Source organism: Rattus norvegicus, chromosome 10 (genome assembly GCF_036323735.1).
Source record: "Rattus norvegicus strain BN/NHsdMcwi chromosome 10, GRCr8, whole genome shotgun sequence".
In the NCBI taxonomy this organism is placed as follows: domain Eukaryota; kingdom Metazoa; phylum Chordata; class Mammalia; order Rodentia; family Muridae; genus Rattus; species Rattus norvegicus.
In genome coordinates, this window is record NC_086028.1 from 89824219 (window position 1) to 89846785 (window position 22567).

At 40.6% G+C, this 22567-nt stretch overlaps 1 protein-coding gene across 5 annotated transcripts in view; it reads right to left on the reverse strand.

Moving 5' to 3' along the window:
• Kansl1 (KAT8 regulatory NSL complex subunit 1) overlaps positions 1-22567 on the reverse strand; it is a 130984-nt gene that overhangs the window by 86582 nt on the left and 21835 nt on the right. For all 5 annotated transcript variants that reach the window (NM_001427727.1, XM_063269456.1, XM_063269453.1 and 2 more), the window contains one exon: positions 304-1675. In NM_001427727.1, coding sequence (NP_001414656.1) covers positions 304-1592 — 1289 coding nt within the window. In that variant the 5' untranslated portion in view covers positions 1593-1675. The remainder of the gene's footprint in view (positions 1-303; positions 1676-22567) is intronic.

The following is a 22567-nucleotide window of genomic DNA, read 5'->3' on the forward strand; positions in this document are numbered from 1 at the left end:
TTACACATTACAGTTTAAAATGTCCTGGAGTTTCAAAAGCAATCTATTCAGTTATTTTTTTTCTAGTTTCTTTTCACTACATCTTAAAAAGGAAAACTTTTAGCACACAGTAACAATACTATAGCGAAAATGCCTCCCATATCTCCACTTCAGCTATATGCTTTTACTTACCTAAAACTAGGAAAAGATTAGTGCAGCCTAGCTGTCAATATACAAGAATCATACTCTTTACAACATGGGGCTTTATTTAAATCTTGTCCCACATTTTTCAGGAATGACTGCATCATCATACGTTCTACTCACAGGGGCACATGGCACTGCTCAGGATCAGCTCGAGTCAGTTCTTCCTCTTCAATGTCAGACTCCCCTCCAGAGCTACTGTCTGTGACATCCGAATCAAACGCTTGCTCACTGCACCTCAGGTTGGCTATGCCACTAGCTGTAAATCTCTCCAATTCTTCTGAAATTGAATCACTTTTCAAAAAGTTGCTAAGTCCCTCTGAAGTGGCAGTCTCGCTGGCAGCTTTTCTCAAGGCAGCTTCAGCCTTTCGAGTCAACATCAACTGGCTCCTGGACCTTAAGGATTCCAAATTTGGCAGTTTACTCAATGTCTTCTCCAAAAATCCACCCAGTTGGTGCTGTAAATGTCTCTCCACCTGCTTGGCCTGCACAACCTGTAATCGCTTCTGTAACCTGCGGGCACGGATCTCAATATCAGCCTGCCGCCTCAGTAAAGCTGTTATCCTTGTGTCAGAGTCTAAAGCACTGAAGAGAATGGAAGACAGGGGAGACTTTTTGACTTCTAACTTCACACTTGTCAAGTTAGAGCAGGAGTCTGTACTGGGTGATAACCTGCTGCTTCCTTGAAGTGCCGGCTGTTCCATGGAGTTCACAGGAGATTTGTTTACAGTGCTATTATTGCTATAGAGAGTTGTGTGTTGTGTATCAAGGCTTCTATGTGGAAGAGTGCAATTGGTCATACCCCCCTTCAAGTTCCCAGAGTCAGATCCCCCCACCTCACCTCCTTGCAGAGATGATGAAGTGAGAGACCGTTTTCCCCCATTGAGGGAACTGGAATTGTCATGATCCGAATGTGTTGAACTTTTAGTCAATTTCTTAGCCAATCCATTTACAGGCGCTTGTGGCAGAGCTGTCTGACCACTTGTATTCATGGTTCTAAGATTTTCTAAGGAAAACTCCAAAACTGGCTGTCTCCCCAACAGCTCAGCTCGGAGTTCATAGGACTGAGATAAAAGAGGATGAGACTTAAGAACTGTCTGCTTGCTGAAAACGCCTTGCAATTTCAAAGACTCTTTTGAGGGAACAGATGTTACATCAGAGCAGAGATAAGATGCCACCAATGGCTGCAGCTTTCCCAAGTCTTCCTTGGTAGGATTATTGCGGAAGTCTAGACTGGGATCCTCCGCAGCAATGGCTTTTCTTTTGGTTCCGTTGGCAGAAATAAGAATATTGGCGTTGCCGTTATTTTCGGCACTGCCAGGGGACAAGGTGGAGGATGGGGGAGCCAGTTTGAACCGGATGTGGTGTGCTTCAGCTGCTGCGTCAGTGAGAGCGGGCGCCATCGCAGCCATTCAGCACAGAGAGACAGGAAGTCCAGCCTCTCCCAGTGCTGAGGCCAGCTCCACGGCCCCTTACTGCCTCCCCTGAGAACACACTGAAAGAGAAAAAAGGGAAGTCAGAAATACAAGCACATTTAAAAACAACCCACATTTTCAACAGAAGCACCACATGAGGCTATTGTCCAAACTTTGCCTCCAAAATAAGGAGAATAACTGTGAAGCCATTCTGGAACCTGGAGATATCTTTTACCTAGAAGGAGAGGAACACAATCCTTTACAAGAAAAGTAATTTTGCCCTTCATGTCAATTGTTAACTACAGACTGAATAGTGTCAAAACAGAAGTCTTATTTTGAAATAATCCCAAACAGTTATAATCACTTGTATTTAAAAGAAAACCTCTTTGCCTGGTGGTGGTGGTGGTGGTGGTGGTGGTGGTGGTGGTGGTGGTGGTGGTGGTGGTGGTGGTGGTGGTGGTGGTGGTGCACACCTTTAATCCCAGCACTTGAGAGGCAGAGGAAGACTGATCTTTTCTGAGTTTGAGGTCAGCTTGGTCTACAGAGAGAATTTCAGGACAGCCAGGGCTACACAGAGAAAAATCTGTTGGGGAGGGAGGACTGGGGTAACACAACTCTAAATGTTATATTATTAGACTGAATATGGTCCTAAGATGAATACCCAGTCATAGAAGAAAAGAATTTTATTCTCATAAAAAAGTTTATGCGGAGTTATTTGTCTGCCCAGGAATCTAGTTCTCACCAGTTTCTTCCTTACAAATTTCTATTGTATCACTAGGCTAACTACACCACACTGTAACATCAACTTTCATTCAGCACATATCTCTTCTCCTGGGCTCTTTATTTTCAGAGTAAATCTGTATCTTTAAGAGTCCAACATAACTCTCTCACTTCCCCCACACCAAAGCACTTCCAAGTAACATTTACCACTGCCTTTATACTTTTCACCTCTAGACTTTAGAACCTCCCCTATCACTCCAGGAGGGGTAACCAGTGTATAGTCAGCAGCCCTATCCTGACTTTTCCCTAACCGATAGGTAGTGTGGACTTCCCTGAAATTTTCTTTCATGATAGCCTTGCAACTATTCTATTCTCTTCTTCCTTGAGATCCTCCTAAAATAAAATGCTGGTCCTGCCCAAGATCTCTTCCATTTGCCTTCTCTTCAATTCACTTCCTTAGCAAAAACTACCAGCATGAGGACTACTAACTCAGAAAAAAAGGCAGAGAGAGGCATTAATCAGTGTTTTAATCCTCTAGCCCTTGAAACCTCAGAATTGACTTTCTTCTTCAAGATACTTTTTTCCTTTCTCATCCTGCCTCATTTTCTTAAACACTAACCCTAACCCATTAATGAAATACCTCAATTAACTGATTCTTCTTCATTCCTGATTCATCTATTTGGGTCTGGTAGTGGTGGTGGTTGTGGTAGTGCATGTACATGTGTGACAATCAGAGAATAACTTTTAGAAACTGGTTCTTTCCTTCCATAGTAGATTCTGGACATGGAATTCAGGTCTTCTGGCTTGCAAGCACTTTTACCTACTGAGCCATCTCACCAGCCTTCAGTGACCATTTTGAAGGTCAATGTTTTCACAGTAATACTAAAAAACATCATTTACCTTTAAAAAAAATTACAATTATTTTTGGATGGGAGTGTGTGTGCTTGTCATAGCACACATGTGGAAGTCAGAGGGCAATGTGTAGGATTTGGTTCTTTCCTTGTACCAATGTAGGACACAGCAATAGAATAAGGCCAGTAAGTGCCTTAAGCCCACTAAGCCATCTCTACGGGTCCTGCCCTTTACCCTTTAACATTTGCAATGAGGGTATAAAAACAAAGATAAGGAAAACTGCTGATCTTAGGACCAAAACAATAGCACCAAACAAATTTAGTCACAGTATTCCTCACTTTCAGCTTGAGCCTCTCAGATGGCCTAGCAAGTAAAGATGCCTCCTATCACATGACCATATGGGTTTAACCAATTCCTTCAAGTTGTTCTGATTTCAACACATGTAGCATAGCATGAGTCACAAAATTAATTATTAGTTGATTTTTAAAAGATATTCTTGATGAAATAGTAAAGATTACAGATTTTATTAATTGTACTAAGGACTCCTGCACATAGAAAGAAAAAAAAATGCCAAAACACTGGGATGTGGTGCTTATCAGACTTGCTTCTAGTTACAACTGCCATAAAACAACATCTCAATTCAAGACTCCTTTGTCTCTTACTATTTTTAAAGTGTATCTGCATTAAAAAAAAAAAAAAGACTTCATAATGTGACTTGTAAAAGGAAGACAATCAAGATGTGGTGGCACAGATTAGTAATCCCAGCACTAAATAAATAGAAAAAGGAGGATCAGTAGTTCAAGGACAACCTCCATCACATAGAAAGTCTAAGCCCAGTCTGGGCTAGATAAAAACTTTCCTCAAAAACTAAAATTAATTTTTAAAAACTTTTTTATGAGTATGCAGGTTTTGCTGCATATATGTGCACCACGGGCTTGTCTATTCACAGAAGTAAGAACAGGATGTCAGATTCCCTGGCACTGGAGTTATAGATGGCAGCGAGGCACCATGAAGATGGCTGGGGAACCTAATCCACGTCTTCTGTAAGAATAACAAGTATTCTTTTTTTCGGAGCTGGGGACCGAACCCAGGGCCTTGTGGTTGCTAGGCAAGCGCTCTACCACTGAGCCAAATCCCCAACCCCAATAACAAGTATTCTTAACCATGGAGCTAACTATCCAGACACCAAAATTAGATTAAATTTTAAAAGTAAAACAAACTAAATGGCCAATAATTCATACAGCAATATATGCAATATAAAATTACATGGCATATCTATATTTACTATATAAAATGTTTTATTAAACAAAAAAAGTTATACAATGTAGAAGCTCCTTTTGTTTAATAAGGTAGGTAGTAAGAGTTTGCAATGTCCACACCATAGAAAGGTTATTACTTGTCAGTAAAGGAGAGAGAAGCAAAAAGGGAAAATGTTTTAAGAAACCCAAATACAAAGTAGAGCAGAACATTATAGTGCACTTCCTTTACTTTTTAAAAATTAAAACAAGCTCTCCCTATGTAGCACTGGTTGGCCTTGAACTCAGAGCTCTGCCTGCCTCTGCCTCTCAAATGCTGGGATTAAGGCCTTTACTATGCCCAGCAACCATAATACACTTTCTTAAATTCAACAAGAAGCAGAATGTCGATGAAAACAATCACAGCAACGTCATTCTTATAAATCCCTCAAAGCATCACTTAACAATCATTTAAAATCAGGGCTAGAGATGGCTCAGTGGTTAAGAGCATTGGCTGCTCTTCTTTCAGAGGTCCTAAGTTCAATTCCTAGCAACCACACAGTGGCTTACAATCATCTGTAATGGGATTTGATACCCTCTTCTGGCACAAAGGTATACATGCAGATAGAGCGTTCATATACATAAAATAAATCTTATCCAAAAATTAAAACTAAAAGACATTGCTGAGGTACTATTCAGGGTTCATTCCCAAAACCAATGAATGCAAAGGTGGAAGAGACAATCAATTCCACGAGACTGTACTCCCACATCCACACTGTGACATACATACAGAAATAACTTTTTTAAAGAGGAAAAAAGGACCACAAGTCCTCTAATAAGTAAAGCAAAGAAAGCTTGTCAAACTTGGGGCTAGAAAGCTGACTCATTGGTTCAGAGTGCTTGTTGCTCTTCCAGTGTTGATTCCTAGCACCACATCTCACAATCATCTAACTGTTAACTCCAGCTCCACGAGATCCAATACCCTATTCTGACCTCCGCACATACCAGTCATCCTTGTGAAGTACAGATACACATGTAGGCGAAAAATTCATAGTCAACTTTTTAAAACTTTAAGCTTATGATAAATCACCTTTCTGTAAAGAATTCTAGGCTTTAAAAGCTATAACCTTAATATGCATAACCAGGGCAATAAGTTTAGGGTTGAGATTATATTTTCCAATTTACTGATGGGGCTAAATAATACTCAAATTATATACACAGAATAAGTAATTCTAGTCTGATGGTGTTCATTTTTAGCTAATCTACTAGAATACAATCTGTCAAGAACAGATGGCTCAGCTGGGCATTATGATACATGCCTGTGACCCCACCATTTGGAAGGCAGAGGCAGAAAGATCTCTATTAAAGGCCAGCCAAGGCTACGTATGCAATGAAACCCTGACTCAGAAAAAAAGCAAAAACAAAACAAACAAAACAAAAAAACAAAACAACAGCAACAAAAAACTACGCAGTAGCTGCTGTCACAGGTTCATCTTGTGAATCAAGTTTGTAGAAACAAAAGGAAAGAATCACCAAATCAAGCTAGCTATATCAAATTAGCTATAGAAAAGTGGGCTGGGTAACAGTCTCTCAATTCCAAAGCAGTATTTTAGAGACAAAAAACAAAATGGTGAGTAGGCTCCAATCCTGACCACCTCAACTACTTGAGGCCACATGATCAAAGGAAAGAACATATTGTGGCCTACTTGTACGTACACACACACACACACACACACACACACACACACACACACACACACACACGGGGGGGGGAGGGAGAGGGAGGGGGAGAGAGGGAGAAAGAGAGGGAGTTTCAATAGAAAAAAAATTTTAGACACAACAACTCATCATACTAAATAACTTTTTCTATTAAAACATGTGGTGGTGGCACACACCTATAATCCCAGCACTTAGGAGGCAGAGGCAGGCAGGTCTCTGAATTCCAGGCCAGCCTTGTCTACGAAGAGTTCTAGGACAGTGAGGTCCATACAGAGAAATCCTGTCTCTAAAAATAAAGTAAACCAAAACAAGAAACTACAGATACATCATTCTGATGAATATAAGATTAGATAGTGCAACTATGTGACTTCTTTGTTGTGATTCTATTATTCTTAATTGTGATACAGTTTCAAGGGTAAACTCCTTAACATAAGTGGCACTTGGAAAACAAAAACATACCCACAGGGCAATTTTTCAACCACAGCATTGTTAACATCTTGGTTGGGAAATATTTATCATGGTGGGGAGCAAAGGGTAATACTGTATGTTGCAGAATATCTAAGGATCTCCAATTAGATAGATAGACAGACAGACAGACAGACAGACAGCAGTAGTGTCTTCTCTAAAAGAAAAATCAGGAAAGTCATGTGCAAAAAAACCCACAACTCCTTAAGACGTTTTAAAAGAAATGAGGATCTCTCCCCACTGCTCTTCTGAGTATTGTTAAGTCAGAACCTACATATGAACAGACACCTCACTTTCATTTCTTGTAACTCCCTAGTTGGCAACTCAGGTACACAAGGCTTACCTGTAAACATGTACCCTGAAAAAGAATATTAAAAAGAATAACCAAGTTGAAGGGTTAAGGCCATCTGGTTAGCCAATAAGTCAAGTATTATAATCAACCATACTTATACTGAAAACAAAAGCAAAAAGAAAAAAAAAAGAAAAAAGAAAAACTCCTACTGTCCCTAATGGGGTTTCTACTTAGTAGGGCTTTCTCACCATCATCTTATTGGGGGGTTGGAGTCGGGTAGATGACAAGGACACTTTTTAAGTGCAAGAAGGTTAAAAAAAAGTATAGACAAAATAAGTTTCAACTGAGCTATAAAAACAGTTAAAATTTCAGTATAAAAGACAACAATGGGGGCTGGGGATTTAGCTCAGTGGTAGAGCGCTTACCTAGGAAGCGCAAGGCCCTGGGTTCGGTCCCCAGCTCCGAAAAAAAAGAACCAAAAAAAAAAAAAAAAAAAAAAAGAAAGACAACAATGAAGGACAGTGGTAATGCTCCTTTCTAGTTAGAGAAAATGGCTCTAGGAAACCACAGGACATACTAATACAGTTAATATAAAGGAAGAGTGTTCTTAAATATATACCATATTAATCGAAAAGGCAATTTTTTTTAAGGGTGGGAAGGTAGCTTGATGTGTGGTCATGAATGGCCAGCATTTACTCAGGCTTGGGACAACTGTGTATCATTAAGTTTCTATGGGACCAGAGCTCTACAGAGACCAGTTGGACAGATTACAAAAAGGAGAGAAACAATCTAAAGAGCAAGATTAATGAATACAAGACTACAACAATGCAATGAAAACCTGTCGAGGACTGTATTAAAGCAAAATATTCCTTCAGAGCTTAAACCAGAAATATGAAGGGGCTGAGTCTACAGAGAAGTCAAATACAGCATACATAAAAAAAATGCAGTATTTACAAAGACAACATAAAGAGAAAGCCCTCTCTTATCATAATTTTACCTTTATGATCAAATTCTTCCATTTATTTCTCAGGTTCAGGTTTGGGATATCTTCTTTATAACTAACCCTACTAGTGCAGCCTGAGCCCTCCCTAACTCATACCTAGATAACCCCTAACAGCTTCCTGACTGCTGCTTTAGCTCCTGGATTGTCTCATTCCCATACTCTCCAAGTTGCTACTTTGTTTTTCCCACAAGTTCAAATTCTTCAAAATTAAACTTAAAAGTAGTAGCAGGCAAGTATATACCAGGATATTATGCACCTAGAAACTCCTTTTAGTCCCAAACTTCTACATCTCCAGCAGCTTCACAAAATTCTCTCTGGTTACTCAGATTCTTATCCTTCCTTCCTGCTTAAATTATATGATGTGCTTAAAGTCAGTTGCATTCAACTCAAACTATCCAAATGTTCCCCAACTGCCAATTTATTAACACTAAGAAAAAGCAAAATGCCTTGATAAGTTTCCTTCTTTTACATGCTTACCAACTTTATCTAGATATGATAATCATTAAGTACCAACATGGAGGTAGTTAAGAATTTCCCCAAAACAGGCCTTCGAATACAAACTAGTTTTGTTTAAAAAAAAAAAATCGAATAAACTGACAATAAGAGAACGAGGGAGATGATCCAAAGAGCAGCTGGAATAAATCCGATAGTGTATTACAGCTTCAGGAAGAGAGGAACTACACAGTTATCTGTGATCAAGTAACTGGAAGCTACAGCACAAGATACAGTCTTTCAAGACAGGGGATCTCTGTGTAGTCCCGACAGTTCTGGAACTGGATCTGTAGACCAGGCTGGCCTTGAACTCAAGAGATCCACCTTCATCTGCCTCCTGAGTGCTGGAATTAAAAGCATCACCACCTTGTGGTACAGTCTTAAACATAAAAATAAGTACATACATAATGTGGAATGTGCTAAAGAAGGCAACAAAGTATTTTTTAAAAGCAGATCTGACCACCTTAACGGTCTCCTAAACAACCAAGCCTCTTAACTGAGAATATTTCATAATCACTAAGGATATCTTAACTGGAGAATAGGTTACTTGGAATGCTGTTCATGAGGCCAGAGACAAGGCTTGGCAGGCTTACTACCAAGCCTGACTTCTTCAGTTTAATCCTTGGAGTTGAAATGGTGGAAGGAGAGAACAACTTTCACACCCAGGGACATGCACACATATGTACCATGGTACATGTGTAACAGTGCTTCCCCAACATACACACATAAAACACATGCACACACACACACACAAATGCAAAATGTTAAACTGCTGTTTAATTGTTTAGTAAATCCTACTGTCCTTATTTTATGAATGAGGAAAACTTGATGTTCCAAGATAAGTAATTTGCCCAAGGTCACACTACTACTATGTTGCAGAAGCAAAATCTCATACTTTAAAGAATTATTTTTATCATGTATATAACTAAGGGTGTGCCTATGAGTCTGTAGGTCTAAGAAAGCCAGATCCCATGGAGTTGAAGTTCCAGACAGTTGTGAGCAGCCTCGGGTAGGTGCTAGGAACCAAGCTATAGTCCTGTGAAAGAACAGGAAGTGCTCGTAACAGCTGAGCCATCTCTAGCCCTAGGCTGAAGTTTAAAACTATTACACTAGGCAGAGTTCAAAGCTAGGTTTAACATGGAAGGGCCTTAACGCTAACATTAAAACTTTAATTTTAGTCTTTAGAGAAAAATCAATGTGGACAACCAATGATCTGTTATCCCCAATAACTTATTAAAATGCACATTTCAATCAAAACACAAAGGATAACAAGACCAGTAAAGGAAGACACAAGCAGAGTAGTCAGCGTAGGTTCTACAGAGGAAATAGGTCTTAAGTAGAAAGCTCATGCAAACAGGACTCCTATAACAAAAAAGAAGAGAAAAATAACTGTCCCATCAGTTATTAAACTCAAAACCAATTTCCCCACTTTAATAAATATTTCCTGTATATATAAATTGTGATGTCAGTGGTTTACCTTCTAATAGAAATACCTCATGTTTACTAATATCAAACCATAAAAAGATTACAAAGTTGTACAGTCTCACTAATGCCATAAGATATAAACTGTAAGTGTGAAGACAGTTTTGTGTGTTTTGTCTGAAGGGGTTAAGAAAAGTTTCCAAGAGAAGACACCCTGGATGATTCTGACAGTGGGTACAGCTTACTCTACCCACTTCATGCAAACACCAGCTCACAGGCTCTAGAACCCTGACAGTATTACAATGGAGATGGAATATGTCTATCCCGTTTCCCTGAGCTTTCCCACTGTCACTTGAGCTGAATAGATGGGTCACAAAGCAACTCCATCCTGAAGCTGTGTAGGATACTGTAAATTTTTAAAAGCAAAGTGGGAAGGTGCTCAGTGGACTGATGATCAGTATATTCCAAACATTCTTAATGCTTCTACTTTACTTCAGAACCTCACTGTGAACGAAGAGAGTTAAGGCATTAGCAGTAATAATCCCCAGCTCCTCTTCCTTCTTCCACCCAGTCTTGACAGCCTCCAGTCTTGCCTCCATTATAGACTACATCAAAGGCAAGAATGGAGAGAAGGAAGAAAATCAAATCTGATTATGTGATGCTTAGACTAAGAATAAATTTCAAATTCCTTATCTACTCCCTTAGCAGTCAACATCTGAGGCTCTCTACACTCTGCCTTCACTACGCTCACCAGAATACAGAAAATTCTGAGTTCTTCCATGCTCCTCTATTTTTACCCATTCTACTCTTTCAAAGTCTAGCATCCGATCACAAGGCCATGCAAGTGTGCCTCACTCCTTCCAGCCTGAGTTAGCAATCATAATCTAGCCTCATAATCTGTACTCCCTCGGCACTCTGGGCAATAGCACCCAGTATAACAGAAACTCACAGATTTCAGCCCATCATTCCTTAGGCTAAACATTTCTTAAATAGACAGTATGGTTTGTGTTAAATCTATTTTCTATACGGACCAAGTGCCAGCAGACAAATACAAGCTTTTACACTGAATGAATCAGATGCAGATCCACTAGGAGAAAGTTAGTGGGAATGTCTGATCATGAGGTGACACAACCTAAAGACTTTATCAACTGAATACAGGGTAAACTTCAATCTCAAGTTCCACTCATTCACACAGCTAAATTCCTATACCCAGACTGGAAAGCTTAAGATAAGGTTTCACTATATAGCCCTGGCTGGCCTGAGAACTCAAGAGATCTGCCTGTCTTTGTCTCCTAAGTGCTGGGATTAGAAATAAGCTCTACAACCATTTGGAAAATTTTTGACCTATTTTAACTATTATACTTTGATGGCAATGTTTACCAAATCTTAAATGCAATAACTCAAAATGTTATCTAGCAACTGTACTTCTAGGAATCTACCCAACAGAAGTGCTTTCATGGACACACACACAATATCTTTCCACTTAAGAATTGTAATTTTAAAAAAATAGCTTAAATTTTAAAAATATAAAGCCCTCTAAGAAGTTTGAGCCAATTTATGTATAAGATACAGAAACAAAGAAAGGCAGCACTGGGTTCCCTGGAGCTGGTCTTATAGTGGTTATAAAGCCACCTGACATGTGTGCTAAGAACCAAACGCCAGGCTTCTGCAAAAACAGGAAATACTCTTAACCCCTGGGATAGCTATCTCTCTAGCCCCAGATGCAATTTTTCTAATGGATGATTATATAATCAAACTATTAACAGTCTTTATTTCTTCCCTACGTGAATTCAAATTCCTTACCAGTCTTAAGTTCAGATACAAAAACACAGAACTTTTATTTCTAACAAACCTAGTGGCTTTGAACAATCCTAAAATTTAAATAAGAGCTCAAGCCAATACAAAATGAAAAGAATTGTTCTTCAGAATTCACAGTTAAATTCCAGAAATCCTACCAAAACCTACTTCTTTCCTTTAAACTGAATGATTAAAAATATTTTCCAATACCAGAGAAATTTTAAAAATTAATCCTAACAGTCTTCTTTTGTTCTATTAAGAAGTCCAAGACTAGATAGCATGGAATAAATTACCAACTACAAAAAGTACAAGTATACACATGCACATATATTTAAGATCTATTCTCCGGGGCTGGGGATTTAGCTCAGTGGTAGAGCGCTTACCTAGGAAGCGCAAGGCCCTGGGTTCGGTCCCCAGCTCCGAAAAAAAAAAAAAGAACCAAAAAAAAAAAAAAAAAAAAAAAAGATCTATTCTCCATATAAACAGCTTAGTAAAACTTTCAAGACTTAAATATTTCTTTGTGTGTGTGTGTGTGTGTGTGTGTGTGTGTGTGTGTGTGTGTGCGCATGTGAGCACAGCTAGAGATCCTTTCTACCCAGGTCCTCACAAGTACTAGCAAGCATTCTAATAATCTAGACTTTCCTTATCACACAATGGTTCTGCATGCACATGCACATGCACACGCACATGCACACGCACACGCACACGCACACGCACGCACGCGCCCATAAAATCTCTTCACTAGTAAACCCTAAAAACTCTCAGAAACTAATCAGTCCCAATCCCCTTCACACCCTCTAATACTAATAATAGTAGTCAATAAAGATCAAACAGCAAGTAATGAGAAAACCTGGGTATCCATTCACAAAATTGTTACTCGACTTTGTTATTCCTCAACATTTCCCCTCCAACTGAATTTAACCAGGTCTGATCTTAAAGTCTGTATTTTTTTTAAAAGAAATTAAAAGATGAGGGACCTCATCAAGTTCATACCCCTTTCCTAAACAAGAACAAAATCTACTATATTTAAATTTATAACTAAAATCTCTGTTCAGATTCCTAGTTCAAGTAGCAATGTATAGTAACAAAAATTACACTGAGTTTAGCCTGATTCCATCATTTAGAGAAGAAATTTAAATGCAATATCCTAGAACTAGAATTTAAAAACAACAAATTCAGAGTCAGTAATTGTATAATTCTGTGGTAGAAATCATCCAAATGCTAAAATTCTATGAAGCTAGTTTGAAATCTTAAAAAAGCAGATTTGTGGAAAATATTTTTATGTAGGGGATGTTAGCATACAGTATTATAACCCCACCATCCAGAAGGCTGATGCAAGGTTCTAAGTTGGAGGCCTGCCTGATAGAACATATTTTGAAAAACTAAGGGTTGGCATTACAGCTTAACAACACAAATAAGATGCAACTTTTATTAAACAATTAGCATTTGCCAAAACTGTGGTAGCCAATGGAGGATTGAAGTTTAAAAGGGGAAGAGACAACTTAGTCATTAAGAGCACTTATGGTTCCCAGCACTCTTATCAGGCAGATCACAACCCATAACTCCTGATGCAGGAGATGGGACACCTCTGGCTGGCTCCTTGGGCGTTTGCACTCACTCTTACATATTCACATGTAGACACACATACAAATAACTAATGAAAATACATACTTTTGAAAATCTGAAAAAAAACTGTGTTCATGAAAAATTTCACTTGGTTCATAAAGGTTTGTAATGTTCATTAAAATCTTCATATACAATCATTAAATTTTTCTTACAGATTATTTGAGTTTTTTTCTTTAAGACAGGTCTCACTATGTAGCTCTGGCTGTCCTAGAACTTACTACATAGACCAGGTAGGCCTCAAACTCAGAGATCCACTGCCCACACTGGTATTAAAAGTGTGTGCCATTCCAGCTGGCTTCCAAGTTTATTTTTCATTTACCAGCTATCTCTCTAATTTGGGGACATTGGTTTCCATAACTTTACATTTTGGCTTTACCTTTACCCTACCAAAAATTAGAAAACGCTTAACAAACAAACAAACCAAAACAAAAAAATCTATTGGCCCTGTGAGTTCAAGCTTTTTGGTAAATCACTATTATTATCTAGCTAAGGTTCTCCATCAGCCTATATACAAAAGCCAGACCTGTGTGTGACTAAACAGAAACAAATGCCAGAGCATGCTCTTCACTGTTTAGTTAAACGACCTTCCTTCATGGGTTAGGCTGTTCTGGTCTCAGGAATGGTATTTTATGTTAGTGTCCTTTTCTTGCTCTCTTTATGGAGTTCAGTGCAGGTGCCTCAAATAAAATGCCTCCAACACCTGGTCTGCTGTCTAGTGCAAACAAGATTTGGACCATTTACTTAAAAAAAAAAAAAAAAAAAGGACTTATTGTTTTTTGTTTTTCTTTAAAAAAAAAATCTACAGGAAAAATAATTTTTCAACATGAAAAGACATAGTTAGTTTCAAACCTAATAAACTCCATACTAGTTTACCAGACACTAAAGTTGTGCAAAAACATTACTGCCAGAGTGTAGTAATTCATCAAAGTAAGACTCTTCATGGTACTTCCATTTCTGAAACTGTAAGCTCAAAATCTGAAGTGAATAACAAGAAGACAACAGAAACTAGGAAAGTACTGTAAGTAGAGGGCATCAGCATTTCAAGGCTGCCAGAAGAGATAGAAGTATTATCTTTTGAGTGTTATGTATAGATTGAGAAGAGAATTGTGGGTCATAGAAATAACCAGAGATAACAGCTAGTTATCACTACCACATACTTAACCTACACTATTTCCAGATCAAGAAATAGGTCTTTGAACTAAATGCAATACAATACACACACACACACAATATATATATATATATACATATATATGTATATATATGTATATATATATTACACACAAATGTTTTCAGAAAGTCACAGTCACTTCATTTCTGTCTTAACTGCCTCACCAAGAAAGGTGATAGAGAAGAGTCCTAGGAACCCCCCACCCCCACCCAAAGAAGCTTAATAGGAAAGCATGCCATCTAAACCCAAAGCTTTCTCTGTGCAATAGAAATTAATGTTTTAAAGCGCATTTTGAAAAATTACTTTTCTAAAATAAGAAAAAATAAGTTGTGAGTTCGCTCACAACTACAACTCAATAATAAAATGCCTTTGAAAACAGGCATCACCACCCACAAAAGCCCTGTTTGCAGATCACATAAAATAGCTCATATCAAACACAGCAAACCTAAAATTTGTTCACTTTAAAAGTAATTAAAATCTGTGGTCAAACTAGATTTATTTGGTCAAAATCCAGGGGCTATACTATGTAGAAACACTGATTACAGTGAAGCCTTACTAGAGTAAAAAAGATATTGGTAGTATTTGAAGGAAAAAAAAAAAAAATACAACAGTCTTCTCACCTGAACGAAAATTCAAATAAATTGAACTGTTTTATAGTTTCCAGAATTTTCCTCGACAGGGTAGTAAATTATCTAAAAATCAAAGAGTGTTCTACAGATTTAGTATTGTGTGAACATGAAGGTCCGACACTAATGGTCTGAATTAGGTTTTCAGGAAAAAGATGCAGCAACCCAATACTTCCAGATTCCTATGAGTGGGAAGACCAAGACTCCAATTTATCTCAAAATCTGTATATAACCGACGACTAAATTGTCTACAGAAACAAATCATAAATATTTACTTCACATACACTTAAATAAAGATTTTAAGAATCTATGCGATTGCTAATGGTTCCAAGTAGTTCACACTTCAAAAATAAAGTCAAACTACCTCATGTTCTGAGGTCACTAACAAATCATACCAAATACTCTAAAGGTCAAAAGAACATTTGGTTGGCTAAACCTAGTGGAAAGCTAAATCAGAATCCCATGGCTAAGGGTCGTTACTGAATACTTATAATACATTTTTTAAATTTCCAAAGGATGAGCATTTTACCTTGCTATATTTTTAGAGCAACACATCACATTGCACCTATCACATGACATGATGTAACTGTTAGCACAGAAAATGGTCCAAGCCATTGATAACATACATGACAGGAGAAAACAGATCAATCATACCAAGAATTATACATTTCATATTTACTGTTTGAAGCTAACAACTTCAACTAGTAATTTATCTAGAAAAAACATGTACTTTAGTATTTTATAGTTAGAATTTACAATAATAAACAACCAAAAATGCTTCGAAAACTAGAATTAAAAACTTCTCTATCAAAAATGCAACAGAGAAACACATCAAAAGTATCCACTGTTAGAAGAAAAAGTCTCAACTGACAACAGCTGCAGATAATTGAAAATTTCTAAATTGGTAAGAGTATAAGAAACCAAGTACAGCCCATAGAAGAGGGGGAAGGGAAACACGCCCACTTTATGCTTCTGTAAATAATGGTACTTTAAATGACCTTAAAAACAAAAACAAAAACGGGAGGTGAGGTGGGAAATATAAACTACAGACCATTCTAAGAAACAGTCATCATTTTAATATAACGATTTTCCTTACTTGAATGTACTTTTGAGAAGAAGTTCTGTAACTATATCATGATTATGCAAGGCGAGGATTATGTAATTTTATCGTTTATTTTAAAATGTTCTCCAAATGTATCAAAAAAAAAAAAAAAAACCTAAAGCATTGCGATCTCTCCAATGGGCAGAGGGACACTTAATTAGCTACAATTTAAAAACTAACATACACCCCCCCAAAACAAACAAACAAAAACCCCACAATGATTGCTAGCCACGTGACGAAGGATATGGCAACACCAGGATTGTGAATGGAGGGGAGGGAAGCTAGGTTGGAGGACTAGCGAGATTTCTCTTAACTTTGAGGACTGCAGGATTCGGGTCTCTCGATCCTTAAGGTTTCAAATCCTAACCCCTAAGAGTTGTACAGCTAACACCCTCAAGTGCGGTTTTATTAATAGGTCACGGAAAATGCTCCAGTGACCTCCAGGATAAAGGAGGAAAACAGGCGGAGGAAAGAGCAATTTAAAGTGGCGCCATCATGTCACCCCTTTTCCCCTAAGGCAATCAATAAGCAATAGTTAAGTAACGAGTTTCTCTAAAAATCCACATTGGGATTCCAACATTGGAAAACAAAAGGATTTCTAGGTAAAACATGGGAGTAGGACTGTTTACAATACGGAAAACAATTATAAACTATTTGCTGAGAATCAAAGGCCGTCAGTCGGAAAACAGGCCCCCCAAAAAGCAGTAAGATTCCAACTCACTTAAAAGCAAATAAATGCCTCTTCCTCTTTAGTTGAAAAGGGGGGGGGGGGGTGCTGCCTGAGACTAGATCCGAAAAGGCAAATGACCTCAATATTTAAGCAACAAAAAAATGTTAACAATCAGAGTTGTGATACAAACCGTGAGACAGACATGCAAGATGTGTCTGAGCAAAGAAAGACCTTTTGCAGTCAAGAGAAGTTCAAGGCGAGAGCAAGAGTTTGTTTTTGGCCTTTTCCCTTTTTTTTTTTTTCTCGGAAATAAACCATGTTCTACAGGCCGCCTTTTTAAATAGAACGCCAAAGGAAAGCCCAGCGAACGAGGCGGCAGCTGGTGGGGAAGGGCCCCCGCACACCCCCGCCCTTGGGGCGACTCCCAGCCCGGACCCGCAGCGGGGAAGCCCGGAGAGGCCATTTAAAGTTCCGAGGATTTTTCTTCCCGTGCCCTGCCTTTCTAGTTACAACTAACAAAGAGAGGGAGAAATGGGAGCCACAGGGAGAGCGAGGAGAAGGAGAAAGGGCAGCGGGAGGAGGAGGAAAGGAGCAGCAGCAGCACCTACCACGTGATGGAGGAGCGTAGCCCGGGCGGATTCGGCCCCACAAAATGGGCGCAGTTTGCAAACAGCCCCCCGGCCTGGGCGCCGAGGACCAGCGGGCGGGGGCGCACGGCGGCGGCTCCGGCCCGGCCCGCCGCTCTCCTCCCCCCCGGCGCCCGGAGCCGCCCTGACTTTCCGGGCGGGGGGGCGAGGCGAAGGGGGAGGGGAAGGCGGCGGCGGGGAGCGGCTGCTTTTTCTTCTCTTTCGGGCCCTTTCTCCGGCCTTCCTCCGTTCCGGCCCGGCTTGGGTACGGCCGGGCACCGCAGCCCCGGCGGGCGGGCGGGGGCAGAGGGTAAAGCTGCCCCCCCCGCCCCGCACAAACAAGCGCCGCCGTCTGCAGCCCGCGCCCGCACCCCGGCCGCCACCCCGGGCGCTTCTTCCCGGCCGGGGAGCGCACTTCGGCCGCCCCCCAAGCCGCCGCGGCGAGACGAGTCGGCTTCGCTACGGCGCTTGGTTCTCCCGCCGGCTCGGCGAGCGGTGGCGGTGGCGGCGGCGGCACTGGGAAAATGGCGGCCGAGCTCCTTTTCCCTCCCCCCCTTTAATCTGAAGCGGAGGGAGAATGGAGCGAGCAAGCGAGCGGGCGAGTGCCGGGGACACGGGGAGGAGGGACAGCAGCGCCTCCGCCGGCTGCGGCTGCGGCGGGCCGCTCCGCCCCGGCGCGCCGCCAGGGGGCGCCCGCCTCGCCGCCCCCGCGGGCTGCCAGGAGGCGCGGCCGCCGCCGCCTCAGTCATGGCTCCTCGCCGCGGCCGCTGCTTCTGCGCCTCTGTTTGCGGAAACCAGTGCCCGGTGCCTGATACGTGCGGCAGCGACACGCGGCACTGCGGCAAGAGGCGCGGGGCCCACGCTTCGATCGAGGTGAGGCTAACCTGAGGCGCTGACGCCGTCACATTCCCTCGGCTCTGGGGCTGGCGGTGCCGCGCGCCGGTATGAGGGGAGGGCGGACTGGCACAGCAGAGCTAGAGGACGTGAGCGAAGAACTGTTGTGTGCAGTGAATGAAGAAGCTGCTGCGGCCACACTACCCCAGGGCCAACCGTGCTCTGAGACGGGCAGGAAGCTCCCTGACCAGTGACGCGGTCCCTGCCACCCGCCCTTTGTCCTACACCCTGTTCAGTACACTGCAGCACACGGCTGGCTGCTAGCCCTAGCGCCACGCTCCGCAGCCGCCAAACCAAAAAATAAGCGGACGCCATTGCGCACGCGCGAGCTAGGACCGACTCCGGGCTAACCCGGGCAGGGGCAGCTGGGAGCTAAAGGGGAAGTGATGGCCCACCAGCGCCGGGCCCGCTGGGAACTGTAGTTTTCGTTCAGCCCGCGTCTTGTTTTAGGCTTCTTGGTTTGTCAGATCCGCCAAAATAGGCAAAAACGCATTCATTACACAATAATATTTATGTTTCCTGCTAATGCCAAATTAATGTTCACTGCCCCGCTGAAAGTTTAACAATGGACAACAGCAAACAGATGGAAACAGTCATGTTTCAGCGTTGACTTAAAAAGTGGTGGCACCTTATTACTCTTGACTGCTAGTTTGTCAGCACGATATTGATTCCTTCCTCCCAAATAAGGTTTAATGTAAGAGAACATTTTCTAGATTATAAAACTTAACATAATGCAAAGGGCTACATTACACAGTACATTTCCACCACCCTTAAAGCTAGAGATGTCAAAAGATTATTAGAACTCACCAAAATTAAATAGCATAAAACTTGTTCCAACAACTAAATCACCAAGCTCAGCAGATGAGAAGGGTAAAGTCTACCAAAAAAGGAAGATGCAAAATGCTCGATTCTTTGTGTGGTTTACCAAAACCAGTATCCGGTGTTATGTGTCACTTCAGCTCCTCAAAAGACACTATTGTTCTAGAACAGTTTTCATTAGCCCACAAAGTCTCTAACTCACCAGGTTTCTGCAACACCTGCATCTATATCTCTCTTGAGCTTCCATCTGCATTTTTTTTAAATTACACTCTCAAACATGATCTTGGTTCTCAAATATCAAAGGCAGGAGGCACCAGAGAGTCAAATTACACATGGATAAACGGATAGATATTTACATATGCATCCAAAAAAGATCAATAGTTTGGGCTTCTTAACTTATAATACAGGTAAGACTGCATGTGGACATATATATCCACATAAATAGTAATGCCACAGAAGATGTTTATACATAATTACAGGACCAACAGATGGTGAACTAGAGTCCTAATCTGAAGATTACAAAATCTAAATTAACTGAATAAAAACAAGTCAAGCTTTCTGCAATGTATTCTTAAGTATTAGTGAGAGAAACTCTTTATAACAATCTTATTAGTATCCTAACTCTTAAAATCCTGACTATCGGGCTGGAGAGATGGCTCAGCGATTAAGAGCTGTCTGCTCTTCCAGAGGTCCTGAGTTCAATTCCCAGCAACCACATGGTGGCTCACAACCATCTGTAAAGAGATCCGATGCCCTCTTCTGGTGTATCTGAAGACAGCTACAGGGTACTTATATATAATAAATGAATAAAAAATATATATATATATTTAAAAAAAAATCCTGACTATCTAGCCAGTCCTGGAGCTGCATGCCTTTATGATTTCAGCACTAGAAAAGGAGAGGCAGGAGAACTCTGTGAGTTCAAGGCCAGCCTGTTCTACGTACCAGAGTTCCATGACAGCTGGGTACAAAGACCCTGACTCCAACAAAACAAAACAAACCCACAACCGCCAACAAAAACTCCACTGCCTAACTCAAGCACATTGGCATGTGCATCCAATTCCAACATTTAAATGGGGGTGGGATAGGAAGGACAATCCAGAGTTCCTGGACCTCAGTATGACCAGTCCAATTATAAAAAATAAAAACACAAAACGACAAAACTAAGTACCAAGTTTATGAACAACTACATTCAAGGTGAGCAACTACAAACAAAAATCTATACACAAGACAGGGCTTCTCATGTACCCCTGCCTGTCCTTGAACTCTCTCTATAGACCAGGCTGGCCTTGAATTCAGAGATCCAACTGCCCCTTCCTCCAGAATGCTGGACTAAATAAAGCATGCACCAACAGACACAAGTCTTTAAAGAAATACATTTCTTTTTTAAAAACCTCCTACAGAGACAGGCGTGGTGACAACTCCACAAATTCCATCAATCTTGTGGATACAGGAAGATCAAGTAAGTGTTCAAGGTCATCTTTAGCTATACATCTACACACAGACCTTCAAGACCAGTTAGAGTCATATAAAATCCATATGCTTGCTGGTACACACGGTTCAGAGGAAGACAAGACACATGGAGCTCAGAAGTGGGAGGTGCTAACACACAGAAAAAAACAAAATTCTCCCAGAGAAACAATGCATGATAAGGTTGATTAAAACATGCACACAAACTGAACTTGATGATTCGTGACCTTGACCCCACCCAGCACTTGGGAGGCAGAGGAGGTGGATCTCTGAGTTTGAAGCAAGCTTGGTCTACAGAGCTTCCAGGACAGACAAAGAAATCCTGCTGAAAAAACAAACACACAAAAAACAAAAACAAGGTAGCACAAATCTACGATCACAGCATTTGGGCTGCAAAAGCAAGAGAATTACCCACAAATTACCAGGTCAGCCGAATCTACATAGTGAGTTCCAAACGATAGTGTACTACACAGTGAGATCTTGCTTCAAACAAACAAAAAAATCCACATTTGTAACCTTTTAGAACCATCACAGTTGATGTGTTCAATATCCATTCTATCCTGGCCATTATTTTTACTAGTGATTAGTTAGGACTGAGCATGAGGTAAAAGTGGAAGCTATCTAGGAAGACTCTGAAAGAATCAGGAAGAAACCAGTCATCTTAATATGAGATGAGAAAAACAAAAAATAAGCATGGCCCCCCATTGACACTAATAGTTTAAACTATTAAAATGTTTTATTTCTTAAAGAGGCCATCAGCATCAAAGCAGGCAGAATGGACAGCTGGCAAGAATCTTAGTCTTGATGACAGCTACATCATTAACAACTAATTCTGACATCTGCATGACTTCTGCAATTCTAGCTAGAAATAAAACAACAAAACATTGCTTATTTAAACCAGGTGAAGTTAGGTTTTTCAAATCTTATGGTAGTAACAAAGAGATTAATTTCTCTTATTTTAGAGTATGTACTCCATGAGAACCTGTTTCCAAAAAAGGTATTTCTTTTTATAAACCCCACCAAAAAAAAAAAAAGGTAATTTCCTCCTCATACCCCAGCTCCAGAATTACATAAATATATTCTCTCACCATAGAAATGCTCTAACCACTGAACTGAGAATAGGACCCCCGTTGAAGGAATCAGAGAAAGAACTGGAAGAGCTTGAAGGGGCTCGAGACCCCATATGTACAACAATGCCAAGCAACCAGAGCTTCCAGGGACTAAGCCACTACCTAAAGACTATACATGGACTGACCCTGGACTCTGACCTCATAGGTAGCAATGAATATCCTAGTAAGAGCACCAGTGGAAGGGGAAGCCCTGGGTCCTGCTAAGACTGAACCCCCAGTGAACTAGACTGTTGGGGGGAGGGCGGCAATGGGGGGAGGGTTGGGAGGGGAACACCCATAAGGAAGGGGAGGGGGGAAGGGGATGTTTGCCCGGAAACCAAAGAATTATTATTACGTATTAAATAAATTAAAAAAAAAAAGAATATAAACAAAAGCAAAACAGAAAAAAAAAGAAATGCTCTAACATTAATAAAGGAAAAGGTTAATTCTAAAGCAACTTCATGAATTAGCTATGTTAGTAAAAACAAAACAAAATAGTAACATTCAAAAGACTAACTCTAAGTATACTTCCAAAACTAGAAATAAACTGGGAATAATTCAAAAGATGACATTAAAATTCAACCCAAGGGTTGGGGATTTAGCTCAGTGGTAGAGCGCTTGCCTAGCAACCACAAGGCCCTGGGTTCGGTCCCCAGCTCCGAAAAAAAGAAAAAAAAAAAAAATTCAACCCAAGCCATCACAACGGCGCACTATAATCTCAGCTATTCAGGAGTCTAATACAGGAAAATCCTGAATTTGGGGCCAGTCTGGGCCAGAAAGGGTGACTCCATCATTGGCAGACAGCTTACCTCACATGTACAAAATCCCAGCCAATTCCTGTCACTACATACACCAAACACAA